The 14,272-nt window shown below is 48.7% G+C and overlaps 2 protein-coding genes across 2 annotated transcripts; one reads left to right on the forward strand and one right to left on the reverse strand.

Annotated features, from left to right (window-relative positions):
* Window positions 1-602: 602 nt before the first annotated feature.
* RFLNB (refilin B) lies at window positions 603-6,596 on the forward strand. Its single transcript, XM_068415882.1, has 3 exons — window positions 603-874; window positions 2,421-2,530; window positions 3,795-6,596. Exons 1-3 carry the CDS (start codon window positions 671-673, stop codon window positions 4,123-4,125), a joined length of 645 nt encoding a protein of 214 aa, XP_068271983.1. The 5' UTR covers window positions 603-670; the 3' UTR covers window positions 4,126-6,596.
* A 1,840-nt stretch (window positions 6,597-8,436) lies between these two features.
* On the reverse strand, window positions 8,437-11,035 carry LIAT1 (ligand of ATE1). The gene is made up of 3 exons (XM_068415883.1): window positions 10,993-11,035; window positions 10,466-10,663; window positions 8,437-8,846 (listed from the first exon to the last, which is right to left on the reverse strand). The coding sequence occupies exons 1-3, from the start codon at window positions 11,033-11,035 to the stop codon at window positions 8,437-8,439; spliced, it is 651 nt and encodes a 216-aa protein (XP_068271984.1).
* Between the last annotated feature and the right edge of the window lie 3,237 nt (window positions 11,036-14,272).

Below are 14,272 nucleotides of genomic sequence, written 5' to 3' on the forward strand. Positions count from 1 at the left end.
CCTGCCCCAGCAGCTGAGTGAGCACCGTGTTCCCCATCGGCGCTACCCACTGTGGCCCATCCCAGGCCCAGGAGTGCCCGGGCAGACAGCGGGGTCAGGCCCAGGCTCAGCAAAAACACTTTCCTTAACCTGGTTGCGGTGCACAGACGCTATTAATAATTCCCAGTTGTTTTTCGGTAGCCACCATCCCATCAGTCTGGGGGGGCCCGGGGGTGCTTAACCCAGCTGCAAAAACACCCAGTGGACCCTTGTTATTGGGGAAATCAGTGTGTTGGAGGTGGAGACCAGCCCAGCAGGATCTGGCAGTCAGGGCTCGCTCTTCCAGCGCTCCCCAACATCCGTGCTGGCATGGGACGGGGCAGCGCATCAGGACGGTGCGTGGTCCGTAGGTTGGAATGGGGCCGCGTTTAGGGCCGCCCGTTGGGAGCTGGTTTGGCAGAGGAGGGGATCCAGGGATGATATGGGATGGGGGCACCAGGGGGATACGGGATGGGCACCGGGGGGTTACGGGATGAGGTGCAGGGAGAAGAGGCGAGCAGGCCCCGCCCCTTGCCGTGACCCCGCCCCGCAGGCCCCGCCCCCGGCGTGGCCCCGCCCCTCCCGCCGCCGCCCGGGCGCACGCAGCGCAGGGCGCGGAGCAGCAGCGGGTTCGGGACCGGGCGGCTCCGCTATGGTGGGTCGGCTCAGCTTGCGGGAGGTACCCGACCTCCCGGACATGAGGAAGCGAGGCGATACGGGGCTCGATAGCCCCGATTCCGGGTTGCCTCCCAGCCCCGGGCCCGTCCCACCGTCTTGGCTTCTCTCTTCGGGCAGTCCCGATCGTACCGCGACTAACGGGCTGACGGAGCCCGACCCGCCCGCACCCCCCGCTGCGGTGAGTACCGGCACCGGGAGCCCTCCGACACCCCTCCCGGGGCGGGACCCTTTGCCCGGGGCTGCAGCCGGCAGAGGGGCGCGGGACCAGCAGCCCCGGGGAACCCCCCGGTGCCCCTCTCCCGGCTGCAGCCCCGGGTACCAGCCGCTGCCCTTGGGACACTTCCCACCCCGGCAGCCGGCCACGCTTCAGGCCCCGCAGCATCCTTTGAGGAAAGGAGGGTGGAAAAGCAGCCCGGTGGTGCTGGGGTTACGGTGGGGGCTGGCACCGGGGCGGCCGGTGTGGGGACAGGTTGGAAACAACTGACCCCCGTTTCCATCCCTTCCGCTGACGCCGTCGTATCCATTGGCACAGTGGTGCTGGGAGGGAGCCCGCCGGGGAACCGGGGCTGTGCTGGGTCAGGGGAGCCGGCGGTGCTTTTAAAAAGCCTCTAACTTTAGGGTCGGCCCTTGCTGATGCGAGGGAAGCCCGTCTCTCCTGCCCCAGGTAGGGGTTGGGACAGCGTCGCAGCACGTCTTTGAAAATCCCTGTGGCCAATGAACTCTCGTTATTCCAGAGTGTGACCTAGAGGAGGAAGTTTGTGTATTAAACTGTGGTTTCAGTTAGTAGTGTTGAGATGCACTAGATTTTTTTTAAATTATTGTTGAATGTTTACGCTGAGCTGTTCGCACAAACACTTTGGGAACTGCAGATCTAGAGGAGAGATCCCTTTTGTACTGAAAGTGCTGCTTGAAATTGGAAAAGGCTGTAGGAGAACTGTGCGCTGAACAGGAGAGATGCCCACAGCCCACTCACCCCTGGATACTAAAGCACATGTGCAGAGGTGGCTTCAAAAACACAGGCAGGTTGCGTCCCTTGGGGGCTGCGAGACTCTCACCGAGGACCGCTTTGGTTTCCCTCCAGCTGCGGGACGTTGCCTGGGCGGTGTCGGCTCACGGCTCTGCCCCTCCAGGAGAGGAGCACAGGGGCACTCCGTGAATCACAGCTCAGAGGGAGTGAGTAAATCCTTCCCGACAGGTTGTGTGTGAATTGGACAGGTTGGATTTAATGCCTTCGAATAGTAGCCACGGCGTAGATGTGAAACGAGGAGGTTGCTCGTGGCGAGATGCCCCGCAATAATTTCCTACTGCGATTTGCCCGCAGGGATATCCGGTGAATCCAGCAAGGAGAGCTCTCTCATGCCCCCATATAACATTAGCTATAAATTGAGCGTGAGCTCATACAGCGAAGGGACTATAGTTCGTGCTGCAGAAAGCTGCACCGCACCGAGGGGCTGCCTTTCTTGCCGTTTCCCAGGGTGGCTTCTCTGAAGTGAGCTCCTGGAGGTCGGGCTTTGCCAAAGATGCACCTTGCCACATCGTTGGTGCTCTAGACCAGCGTCAGGTCAGACCTGTGGGTTGCACCTGTAGGCATGGCTCAACTAGCAGATCCTCTTGGCACGTAAATGGGAACCTCGGCTGCTTTGTACCAAGGGCTAAATAAATGTGTTTTCTTGAGAACGTACCAAATTGTGACATAAACAGGATTATTTTTGCATTTTTTGCAGAATTCTGTGTTCTCTCCCAGCCCTGTTCTCCCCAGCTGCCCTCCGAGATTGTGTCCTTTATCCTTCGGCGAAGGAGTTGAGTTTGACCCTTTACCACCAAAGGAAATAAGGTAAATACTGTGTTACAGTCATCTCGTTTCGAAGGAGTTCGCATGTAAAGGAGTAGTTAGGCCTTATCAGTGCCCGTGAGTCAAGTTAATTTATTTGCAAAGCTATTGTTCCACGCAGCTGTACGTTCCTGGACCTGGCCGTTTGTACAGGCTGAAGGAGTGTTCAGTCTCTTTTAATCTCATATAGTTTTTTTCCAGGAAGACTTTCCTCTGGTTTACTCTCCTGCTTTTACTTCATCGCGCTGCTCCCAAATGTTGCCTCTCAACTGACTCACCAGAAGGTAATCGTGAGGGAGGATCTGCAAAGCAGCCATCCTTCTAGGACTGCTTTATTAGGGGAAAGGAATTTGCTCTCCTAACCTCGTGGGTTTGTAATAAGGACTTTGTCTTATCAGCTGTGGCTGGTTGTGTGAACTAAAAGAAAAGTTAATATTAAGAAACTGCCTAATTATCTTTTTTAATGCGCTGCATCACTTCGCAGCCTGTGAGTTATTCCTTTGAACGTCGTGATTTGCAGTGATGAGAAATGAAGGCTCCAAGTGATTACTGTGCAAGCAGAGGCAGACTGGTACAATCAAACAGAAGCTGAATGCAGGGGAGGGCAGCAAGCGGTGGTCACCGTGGTGTGGGGAAGGAGTCCCCCGGGGCTGGAATTGATCACATTTAGCACCGTGAAAAAGCTAACAGAGAGCAGGTGAAAACTTTCTTTTTCAGCCCAGGCACACAGGATTTTCTTGCCAGCAGAGTTTGATGTGCAAGTTGTTGTATTTTCCTGCCAGTTGAATCTTCAGAGAGTGCCCCATGCCGGGAGCGATAGCAGAGAACTCCCGTGTGACTCTTGGCAGAGGAGAACTGAGAAAATAACGTGTGCTTCCACGGACTTGGCGCTCCGAGGAGTTAGGATGCTTATGTGCAAAGCCTAAATGTGGATCCAGGCCTCTGGGCTTAGGTACTGGTGTTTCAAGGAGGTTCTTGGCTTCATAGAGCTCAGCCTTCAAACGATGGACATGAGGATGGAGATGTTTGGTAGTGGTGGCAGCTGGGCAGAACAGTGCCAGTGCCGGGCGTGGGGCTCACGCAAGGCTTTCTCCTTAAGCGAGCGGGTGAGGCCCCAGCAGGCAGCGTTTGCGTGATGGGGCCGTTCCTGTGCCGAGGTGGCGGGTGAGGGCTGAGGAGCCACCCCAGCACCCGAGGGCTCCGTTTTCCAGAAAATGCAGCCTGCTACTCCGGAGCGGAGCTCACACACGTGTCTCTTGTATTCCAGGTACACGTCCTCAGTTAAATACGACTCAGAGAAGCACTTCATCGACGACGTCTATATGCCAGTGGGCTTAAGCATGTCTTCTTGCAGTCAGACGGTCATCTGTGTCCCAAACTGCACGTGGCGCAATTACAAAGCGGAGATCCACTTCGAGCCCCGCAACAAGCCCCGGCGTTTCACCAGCACCACCATCGTCTACCCGAAGCACGCCAAGACTGTGTACACCACCACGCTGGATTACAACTGTCGTAAGACCACGCGGCGGTTCCTCTCCAGTGTAGAGCTGGAAACTTCGGAGTACCTTGGGAGCGACTGTGTCCTGGATGGGTGCTGACTGACGGCCGTCTCCCTTGCTCTGGTCCATCCCAGTCCCATCTAACGTACTGTGCTAACTCCACTAGCTAAAGCGGGTACAGACCCTCTTTCTCAGCTCTTAATTCCTGCTTTAAGCATCAGAATGGCCTGAACGCGGTTTTCTGTGGGAACATAACTTAGTAAGGAACTTGTTTCTTCGCCTTTAAAGTCGTGAGTTCCCTCCCCTTCCCCGCAGTGCAGTAATCACATGAAAATAAGAGGAAGTATTTTCCCAGAGCAAAAATTGACAGGTAAGAAAGAATGTGGACTAGTGCCTGGCAGGTGGAAATCCATTTGATGCTTTGGGGTGCAAAAATAAGGGCAGTTCACTCTCTTGCAGAGAATCTACTGTGTCATTTGGTTACAAATAGCCAGAGCTGTCACTCATTTCAGTTCAGATTGTAAGACACGTTTTCTATAGCAGAATAATCTCCTGGAAATTGTTGGGAAAAGCTAACAGAGAAAAATCTGGAATTCTGTGTTTAATGGATAAAAAAATGTTATCCTATGGCATTAATGTGCGGTTTGAAGGTGTGAGTTGGAAAGAATAGGAATTCTGAGTAGAGTAGGAGATAAACTGCTTTTGTGGCTCCAGGCAGCAGAGAAAGGATCAGGTAGTTCTTTAGATGAATGGCACGGTGTATCTTCTGTGTTTATAATGACTTCTACGGCACTGTAGTCTGTGTAACACGCTAGCATTTGTGTACTACATGTAGTAGGACAAGTAATGAAGAACGTCAGGCCAAAAATTTATCCCTGTGTTGTTGGAAAGTCAGGTCTTGACAGTGTGGTGGTGGAAAAACACCAGAGCCTAGTTTTTACTGACGTCGTTCTGTCTGCACTAAGGGAGTTGTAACGAGGAAAGTTCCAGAAAATGCGCCATGTGTACAGGGACCTAGAGTGGAGAAGGAGATGCTGGGATCGGGTGTGAGACGCTGTCATGGTGGTGGTTGTGAAGAGGTAGATGGTAGCAAAGGACAGGGAAACTTGTGTTGCGTAGCAAAATCCACAGCTGTAGCTCTGCTTCCTTGTTGAGCTTCTCATTGCAAAGGTCCATGTCCTCTCTGGACTTTAATATTCAGGATGTTGCTGGGATGGGGTGGCCTTTGCCTCTCTGTAGGCTGCTGAAAAACCCCTCCAGTCCCGAGTGCATGATGAGTTTGGGGACCAAAGGGAAAAACTTCAGATACTATGAAAGGCCATCTGGATGTTACGTGCATTAGTTTATCATGCGCTTTGATGGAAATAAGGCGGAGAGGTTTCTTTCTTCACCCAGATGTTTTTTTTCTGTATTGACAGAGAGCAGTGTAGTGAGAGAGCATCTGCTTTTGGGAGCGTGGCTTACGTTGGTGGCTAGCGTGGGGTAGCAGCTCAGAAACACTCGGTAGACTTGACTTAGCTGGACACGGCTTTTCCACATATTCCAAAACTTCTCTGAGGTGCGGGTCACCTTCTGGTGCAACATCAGCCCTGGACCTACTTTTAAAGAGGACTTTGCTAGTGAGTTTTGTCAGTGGTGAGTTAGAAACTCGGGAACCTGTTCTTGAGCTGTGCTTAATGTGTGTTTGTGCAAGTGTGAGGAACGGTGTGGAAGCGTACTGTAGTGTGAACTGAAATGATTTGAGAGACTAAAAATGCAGCAGGAAGGAAAGCTTGAAGTTGTGTGGTTTGGGTTTTTTGTTGTTTTGGTTTTTTATTTATTTATTAGCTCAGAACAGAATGTCCTTAATCTTTGGTACTTGCCTCAGAAAACCAGATTCTAAACCCAGGGTGGCCGAGGATGCCAAAGTCAGGGTGGCATTGCTCCAGAGTTAAAAGCAGCACAGTCTTCTCAATAAACATGTTGGTTTCAGACTACGGCATTTAGGAGATGTCTTAAATACACGTCACGATTCTCCCCTAAACATTGCCCCAAGATACAGTTGCCGCGTAACAGAAGGCACAGCTCAGCCCCTAAGCGAGCGGGGTTCCCAACGCACAGAACTCTTTGGGGAAGCTATTGCACCGTGGCTCGCTTCGCAGTTTCATTTACCTTGCTCCTGAAGCATCTGGTGCTGGCCACAGTTGGACACAGGACGCTGGAAGAACACAGACCCTGGATTGCTCTGACGACGCTCTTCCAATGAATTCGTTTGCAGGAGATCTGAGAGGGGATTATGTTAAGTTGTAATCGTTAATTGTCCCTAGTTAAATTAGAAATTAAATGACCCTTACACTATGGTTTTAGGATAAAGCACCTGATTTTTTATAAAGCAAACAAACTTAATTATGTACCTCTTAAAAATATTTTAATTGGTAGAGATACCTTTTAAATTATTTATGTTCCGACATTTGCAAAGCTCTGATTAGCTCTGTGCAAGTGTTCTGATGTATGTGACGTTTCCCACCCCCCTCTTCTAATTTTCAATTTGTCTCTTACTTTATTGGTAATAAATGATCTGAAAACCATCATATAGGGAAGATTCTTTGTTTTTCATTCAAAGTTTTTCAGTGTTTATTATGGTATTTACTTAGTAACAAATACATAATACATCCTGCCAATCTCAGGTCCCCTGGTTTCTCGTCTGTCATGTGGTGTTGTTTACATATTCTAGGAAGGCGTTTCCTTTATAAAACTCTGTATTTGAGAAAAAAAAAACACACCAAATGTTGTGGTTTTATCAGTTCAGTAAGACACTTGAAAAAGTGCCTTGAAGACAGCTGAAAATCCTCTCCAGTATGTATTTGAGTCTCTCATCTGGTATAGTTTTATTTTTAAAGAGAGTTTCTGGTATGGATTTCAGCATATCCTGCAAGTGAAGCACTTACCCTTTTCAAATATAACAAGTATTTAATGAGACAGGAATTTCTTTTTAATTTTGGTTAAAAATATAGATGCTCAAATGCTACTTTAGTAAATACAGCATAAAAATAGGAATAGAATGTGTTATGCATTAAACTTTATAAAACCAAAATAGATGGTTTCAACTATTGTTTTGAGAGAATGCTGTAGTGTTTTTCTGTATACTTACTCTGTTCTTTAAACCTTCCGAATTTGCAGGCATGCTGATTTTGTTTGTATCTCTGGCAGAGTAGAAATGGATGCAATTGAACACCAGTTAATTAATTTGTAATGGGATTTTTTGCTTACTTTTTATTGTTCATCTGGTTTATCTGCTTGCAAAAGCTCTAGATTTGCATGTAATGACATTATTGGAATCGAGGGAGCTTTGAAGCTATTCTAAAGCGTGCTGCTGCTCCTGCAAAAGCCTGTGCAAGCATTTGAGTATCCTGCAGTGTTCGAAGTATTAAACAGGAGAAAAGCCATATGTAAAAATCAATTGCTGTATAAAAGACAGGCCATTTGAAGAGCCATTAAGAAAAAACTTTAAAAATTAGAACAGTGTTTTTCAGGAGGGCTTCAGGAAAAACTCTCTCCTTTCAGATGTGCCATCGAACTTCCAAATACTTCCTTTAGTGTGGCCTGGGCTGTTTTCCTTTAATATTGTAGTAACACTCTATATGAGACATGTTCCTGTACTATGAGAAGTTGAAGTAGGGGAGTACCAGGCAGCCTACTGCTTGACATGATTTTTAATTCATATTGGCCAAATGGGCTTCTAGACAGTACATACCATGACAAGGATCACCTCATCGCTGTAGATGTGCTCCGTGTTCCTTGTATATACACTGTGCTTCTCCAGAATGTCAAATCTGAGGGTCTGAGACAATGAATTTTTCTAACAAAATAAAATACTGTACCTGACAATTAGGTCACAAGCCAGGAGACGAGGGATGGATTCTAATCCTGATTTTGCAGCTTACTCGGTTTCATGTACTAGGTAAGTTTGTGTGCCTGCAAATCATTTTAGCCTCCAAACAAAGTATCTGGTCATTCAGCTGCCCACACTTGGTTTCCCCATCTGCTATGGGGGCTGTGCTTGCTGGTTTCAGGAGCAGCAATTCACAATGTGAACACCTGAGAAGCTCAGGCGTAATGCAGTGAGTATGATTTTGAAATAAACTACCAGCAATAACTAGGGATACTCCAGGACAAAGAGGCAGTATGGAAAGGAGCGCTCTTCATTGTTGAAGTAGTCGGAGTTGCATCCATATTTTAACTAGCAGGGTGGTTTGTTTTTAAAATATAAATGTCCTGTTCTCCATACAGGTACAAGACAGTGGGTAATCAGTACTAAGCTACCGAACTTGTTGAGAGATCTTGGGTGATGCCACTGGTTGCAGCTCAGAGACTGCGCTAGCTCGTTCAGCATTCAGGACCAGTTCATGCTTGCTCCTCCAGAAAATAACTTCAGCAATCTTCTTTACACACTGTGTGATCGCTGCTTGTGCATGATGCTCTGCGATGAAGTGACGGGGAGTGCCTGGCAGTTGGCTCAGTGGGCAAATGTTGCTGGATATACGATTCGTACCGTTTCCTTCTGTTCATCTTATAGATACGCAGCCTTTCTTCCTCTGCTACAGGATCTTCAAGAATCCCGTCCCATCGAAGGCTTTCGTTAAGCTGAGCAGAAAGACCTTGATCTGTTTGACTAGAGTCCAAAATGGTGGAAGTTGATCCTACAACCTTGGTTATTTCTGCATCCTTCTGATTCTCTCCTGCGTTATTTTGGGCTGAGTCAGGGTTCCTCCCAGGACTTGCGATTTCAAGCCGTGGAGGGGAGCGGGCCTGCTGCTTTCTGGTTTTGTGGTGGTGTTTATCTGTTAAAACGATAAAGGCTGTTAGCAAAAATGTATGCGTTGCCTCTGAGGCTTTCCTGCTTATTTCATAAAGAGGATGAGACAAGTGCTTGCTGTGCCTTTATGTGCCCATTAATAAGAAACCAAATCAATAAGAAAATGCTCATGGCCTAAAAATCTTATTTTAAGTGGGAAATAGATATTTATCTGATTGGCTAACATAACGATTCTCACACCTGTAAAATGTATTTATTGAGGCTGTTAATGCACTAATAGCACTTCTACAATGGCATCAAGTTCACTGTGGAAATTGATTCTTAGTTGTTGGGGATTTTTTTTAAGATGTTATCCATCAATACAGCAAGCAATGTGTTGGGTTTTTTTATAGTACAATTTCTGGAAACTTTCAGGCACCTTTTGTACTAACATAGTGGAAATGAACGGCTGTTCCTTTACATGGAAGATTTTTTGAAATTAACCTCCCCTTTCTGTAGCTATAACAGCAACTCAACCCCGCTGATGGGAAGTTAGATCAGTGCCGTGACTCATGCCTGTGGAATGGCGAATATTTGAACAACTATACTGTAGCTCACCAAAAGAAAACCACTAAATATTTACAACATCCCAAATCTTAGGCAGTCTATGAAATTTCCTGCTTCTTGACAGATGGCTTATGCCTCCTACTGCTTATGCTGTGTAGTTACATGTACTCAATCTTTTTTTTGGGACGGATTTGTAGCTATATATGAAAGTATATGTATGTCTAGGTTTCGTGGGGATAAAATTATAGAATCCATTTTCTGTTAGATGTTGTTTCAGTCTGTGGCCAGCCATGGTGATCAAGGCCATTAGCAGAGAAATCCAGGGCAGCTGCCCCAGGCTGGCCCACAGGTGTGTTCTGTAACATTAATGCCAGGTTCACTATAAATGGGAAAGCTTGGGAGGATGGAAGGCTCTTTGCTCTGATCTCCTTTCCCTCTTTCTTCTCTTTTCTCAACGGTTACTATCTCTGGAGGGACTTGCCACCACTTTATGGGCTGAGTATAACTTTGTGTCTTTTGTATTAGTATCGCTATTGGTTTTCTTATTTTATTAAATCTGTTTAAATTTCAACCCATGAGTCTCCCTCCTTTTCCTAATTCTCTTTCTTGGTTGGGGAGGGGACACTGGGTGATAGAACAACTGTTATTGTTTAGCCCTGGGTGTGGACTAAATGGAAACAATGTATAAACAGGTGACAGGTTCAGTGAAAGTTTTTGAAGTGCCATAGGTGATTTCCTAGGGAAGGTTGTTTTTTCTCTCAATGGCAGTTGCCCTGCAGGATGGAGGAAGAGCCAAGCACCGCGTCCGCTGGCCAACGCAGACGGGTGAAGCCGAGCTGCCTTCCTGCTGGTATGCACATCCCTTCGTGTCTGTGCGTCCCTTCATGTCTGCGCAGCGTCAATTGCACAAATGTGATGCTGAGCAGTGGTCACGTACCAGCCTGGTGCACACCCGGCTTCGCCCCATGCCCCCTTCCCTCCCCAGGCCTGCCCAGACCCTGTGTGGGGTGTTTTGGGGACAGCTGCAGGGAGTGTGGCAGCTTTTCGGGGGGACGATGGCCTTTGCCCACACCTGCTGTGGCGGCCAGCCCAGCTCACCTGCCTGCACGGTGGTGGTAGCACTCCTGCACGGCGGCTGCTGCTGCTTCTTCCTTCTCCGTGGTGGCTTCATGCCAGGGGCCTGCGGTGGAGGGGGGCACGGGCAGCCCCTTGCCCCCCGCTGCCTGCCCACACCACTCTCCCACCTGCGGGGCCCTGCAGCAGCCCTGCCACGGCCCCCCATGGCCGCCCCCGAGCCTGGCCAGGAGCAAGGGAAGGAAAGTCAGCAGCCCTGGCCCAGCCTCCCTCCTTGTCTGTGATGCCCCTCCATCTTCCCTCACCTCAGTGCCTTACGCCTCCATCTCCCCTCAGGTTTTGCCCCTCCATTTCCTTTCCCCTCAGCGCCTTTTCCCGCCTTTTCCCTCCGTTTCCCCTCAGCGCCGTTTCCCGCCTTTTCCCTCCACCTCCCCTCAGCTCTTCCCCTCAGGCTTTCCCGCTCCATTTTCCCTCAGGTTTTGCCCTCCATCTCTCCTCCCCTCACTGCCTTCCCCCTCCGTTTCCCCTCAGCGCCTTCCCTTCCACCTCACCTTCCCCCTTCACCTCTCCTCCCCTCAGCACCTTCCCCTCCATTTCACCGCTGCCTTCCCCCTTCCCTTTCCCCGCCGCTCCCCTCAGCGCCCGCCCTTCAGCGAGGTCTCCAGGGCAGCCATGGCGCCGCAGCGAGCCCGGGCCTGCCTGCTTGGCCAGGGGCCCAGTGCCGTTGCTCTGGGTGAACAGCCTGGCCTAGCACAGGTTTCCTCTGCGTGTGTAGCTACTGGGGCTTGCCCAAGGTAATATGGCCACACCAGAAAGCATTGGCTTGTCTGAGGTCGTACAGCCCTGGCAGCAGGTGAAGCATTGCAGGGCTGCGGGGTTTGCAGCGCAGTGCTGCCACAGAGGGAAAAATCAAACCCGAATCCATTGCAGGGAGACCAGCTATTGGGGTGCTTCCCACCCCTTCCTAGTCCCTCAGCCCTCTAAATGAAGGTGCTGAGGGAAACTCCTCTCTCCCTTCCCTCCCTGCCGTCTTTCCCCACATCAGAGGTACATATGAAACAGCTTTTGAGGTGGCAACAGCTCTCCCGAGTGTTTTGGGGCCAGTGCAAGGCTCAGATCTGCTGCCCTTGCTGCTGTGTTGTGGTGGTGAGCGTTTTAGCAGCCTCACCAGTGAGGGAGATCAGCGTGTGTCCTTCAAAGGTGAGCCTGGATGAAAAGCATTCGCGGGAACTCTAGCAACAGTTGCTGAAGGAATGCACTGCTTATTTCTCATCCTCTCCCCGGAAACAACACGAGGTTTAATCCTGATTTGGTTGCTCTCTCCCCTCCTTTGCCTCCTGCCTCTTTCTTTCTCTCCTTCTGATCTATTTAGATGTGAAATTTGGCAGACGCTGGCGGTTGCATTCAGACAGGTTGTGATGAAATCAGGCTCCCGGGAGGCTGCTCCCACGGCGGATCCCTGGGCTGCAGGCAGCACTTCTCCGACTGCTGCTAATGGTCTGATTTCAAAGTGTCAACAGCAGGAGTTTCACAGTGATGGTTATTGCTAATGCTGTACAGCAGGCAGCTGGTCTCCAAAGCCTGTGTGTGGATGAAAGGGATGGTGACACAGGGCAAAAAAGCAAGGAAAATGGGAGCAGCAGTGATGGGATGTAAATAATTCACCAGACTGAAAAGTGAGTATAATATTTTTGGAGAACAGCTGAGGGACAGGGATGGCTTGTAGCTAGTGGTGGTTGTCGTTAATTTTATTATGATAAAACCTGACTTGCCAGCCAAAATTAGAGCCTAGTGGTAGTGGCTGGCCTCAGCTACATAGAAAGAAAATCTCCTTCTGACAGCTCCTCCCTGGAGTACCAGGACTGGTAGGACCAATGTTCGCCTGGTTAACCTGACCCTTCTGCAGCTGCAGTGGGCCAGGAGGATGCAGGGTGGTGAGCTGCTCCCTGGCGGCAGATAATTTTGTTCTGAAGGGGCATTGTCCTCAGGCAAACCCCTTACCCTCTTACTGCTTTCTGTCACTTTTCTCTTTGTCCCCCTTTTGTGTTTAGACTGATAGTCTCAAACTCTACTGTGCCCAGCACAGCCAGACTCCAGTCTCAGTGGATGTTCTACCTGCAATTCACAGTAAAAATACTAAGAACAAACTTTCCACAATCCTCTGAAGGTTTCACTGTGTCTTGGAGGCATATACTTTTGAAAATAAACATATCATGAGTTCAAAAAATAGAAGTCCAGTTTGTAAACCCGTGCCATGAAGGGTAATTGCATTCAAGCAGTAGATCTAATCTATATGTGTAAGGGTTGTTAGAGTTGTCTATCAATTTGCTTGAATATTCCTACTGTCCTCTTTAATTTTAGCTTGAGTGTAAAATGAAGTAAAGGTACCGTTGTATTTGTTTCCTTTGGCGAGACAGGGGTGTTATGATAACCACCCATTCAGTATAAAATCTGGGCAACGCAACAGGCAGGTGCCTCTGAGAGGAGATTTGTGAACATGCCTTATATCCTGATTGGAAAAATAAGTAGTTTTATAAGCAATTATATAGATCTGGTGACACGAGGAAGGAAACTTGCAAGCCTTAAATTAAAAGCCCAGCCTGAGCTGGTGTCAGAAAGTGGATCTTCACAGTTGCAGTGAGTATGTATATGTGAATTTTTATCAGGACATCAAAGAAATGCCCAAACCTCAAATACATAACCCAGGGCTGCTTGGTTCTAGCTCAAACAGCTTTTATTTGGTGGGGGGCAGGCTTGGTGTTCTTGGTGCACTTTTTGACTTCAAATGCTACTGAGAAATTCCTCTAGATTTCCCTGTGGAACCAGTTTACTTCAAAATGTGCATCATTTTCCTGTGCCACAGATGCACTGAAACTGCATGTAGACCTACTGCACCAGGCTACCAAGGAAGTCTTCTTGTGAAATGTTATAATTGATGCTGTAGGCTGACCTTGAACAAGGAAAAGACAATTAGACCCGAGACTTCTTCGTGCAAGCAAAAAGAGCAGGAGGTCAGAATGGGGAGTTTGTCTCTAAAACAGGTCAAAAAGCAGCTTAATTGGCTATGAAGCATCAGTATTCTTTAAACGTTTCCTTTGTCTTACATATTCTTGAGCAAGTGTGTTCTGTAGGCAAAGGGGTTTTCTTGTTCAGATTAGGGATGGAATCATTGACCTTTTTATTGAGGACTGATAATTAGAGGGATGAATACAAACTGAATCACCGAGGACCAAATAGTAGAGGATTGCAATCAGAGTAACAGGAGAAAAATTCTGGCCTTCTGGCTGTGAATTGTAGAGCGGCCGGACTGAGCTGGAGCGGTCAGGGCGGTGGGAAGGGAGTGCCAAACGTCTCTGGCTGGGGCAGCTCCTTGCCAGTTGTCAGCCTGTGTCCCTAGGAAATGGTCCTTATTGCTCATAATTAATGCTCTTATTGTTATTTGTGTATTAAAATGCTGTCCATCTCAGATTCTTGTGTCAAATGCTAACCAGACAGATGATGAGAGACACCTGCTTACCAGTCCAGTGTCCAAACTGGGAATAATTTCCTGTAGCACTCCAGGACTGTTACAATTAGGATTGTTTTGCTGTACAACAGGGCTGCTTTTAAGCATCTGTAGTTCTTCTGGAGGACACCTTCATGCCCATGAGTTTAACACCTCTCCAAAAATGGTGGTCTTTATTTTTTATTTCTTGAGAAATGTGCCTGTCCGAGGGCGAGGCGGAAGGGCTGCTCCCCAGCGTGCAATTATGTGCTGTGCTGAAAGGAGACTGGATCAGCTTGGGGCATCTGTGGTGCGACTGTCAGCGTGGCTGATAAGCCTGCGGGACA

The sequence above is a fragment of the Nyctibius grandis genome, chromosome 18 (genome assembly GCF_013368605.1).
Source record: "Nyctibius grandis isolate bNycGra1 chromosome 18, bNycGra1.pri, whole genome shotgun sequence".
Lineage (NCBI taxonomy): Eukaryota > Metazoa > Chordata > Aves > Nyctibiiformes > Nyctibiidae > Nyctibius > Nyctibius grandis.

Excerpts from the sequence above, each read along its gene's own strand:
- RFLNB (XM_068415882.1), top strand. The coding sequence starts at position 671 with ATGGTGGGTCGGCTCAGCTTGCGGGAGGTACCCGACCTCCCGGACATG. Across the intron at positions 875-2,420 it reads CGCCCGCACCCCCCGCTGCG|AATTCTGTGTTCTCTCCCAG; the intron begins GTGAGTACCGGC and ends CATTTTTTGCAG. Across the intron at positions 2,531-3,794 it reads TTACCACCAAAGGAAATAAG|GTACACGTCCTCAGTTAAAT; the intron begins GTAAATACTGTG and ends CTTGTATTCCAG.
- LIAT1 (XM_068415883.1), bottom strand. The coding sequence starts at position 11,035 with ATGGAGGGGAAGGTGCTGAGGGGAGGAGAGGTGAAGGGGGAAG. Across the intron at positions 10,664-10,992 it reads AGGAGAGGTGAAGGGGGAAG|GCTCGGGGGCGGCCATGGGG; the intron begins GTGAGGTGGAAG and ends GCTCCTGGCCAG. Across the intron at positions 8,847-10,465 it reads TACCACCACCGTGCAGGCAG|ATAAACACCACCACAAAACC; the intron begins GTGAGCTGGGCT and ends TCGTTTTAACAG.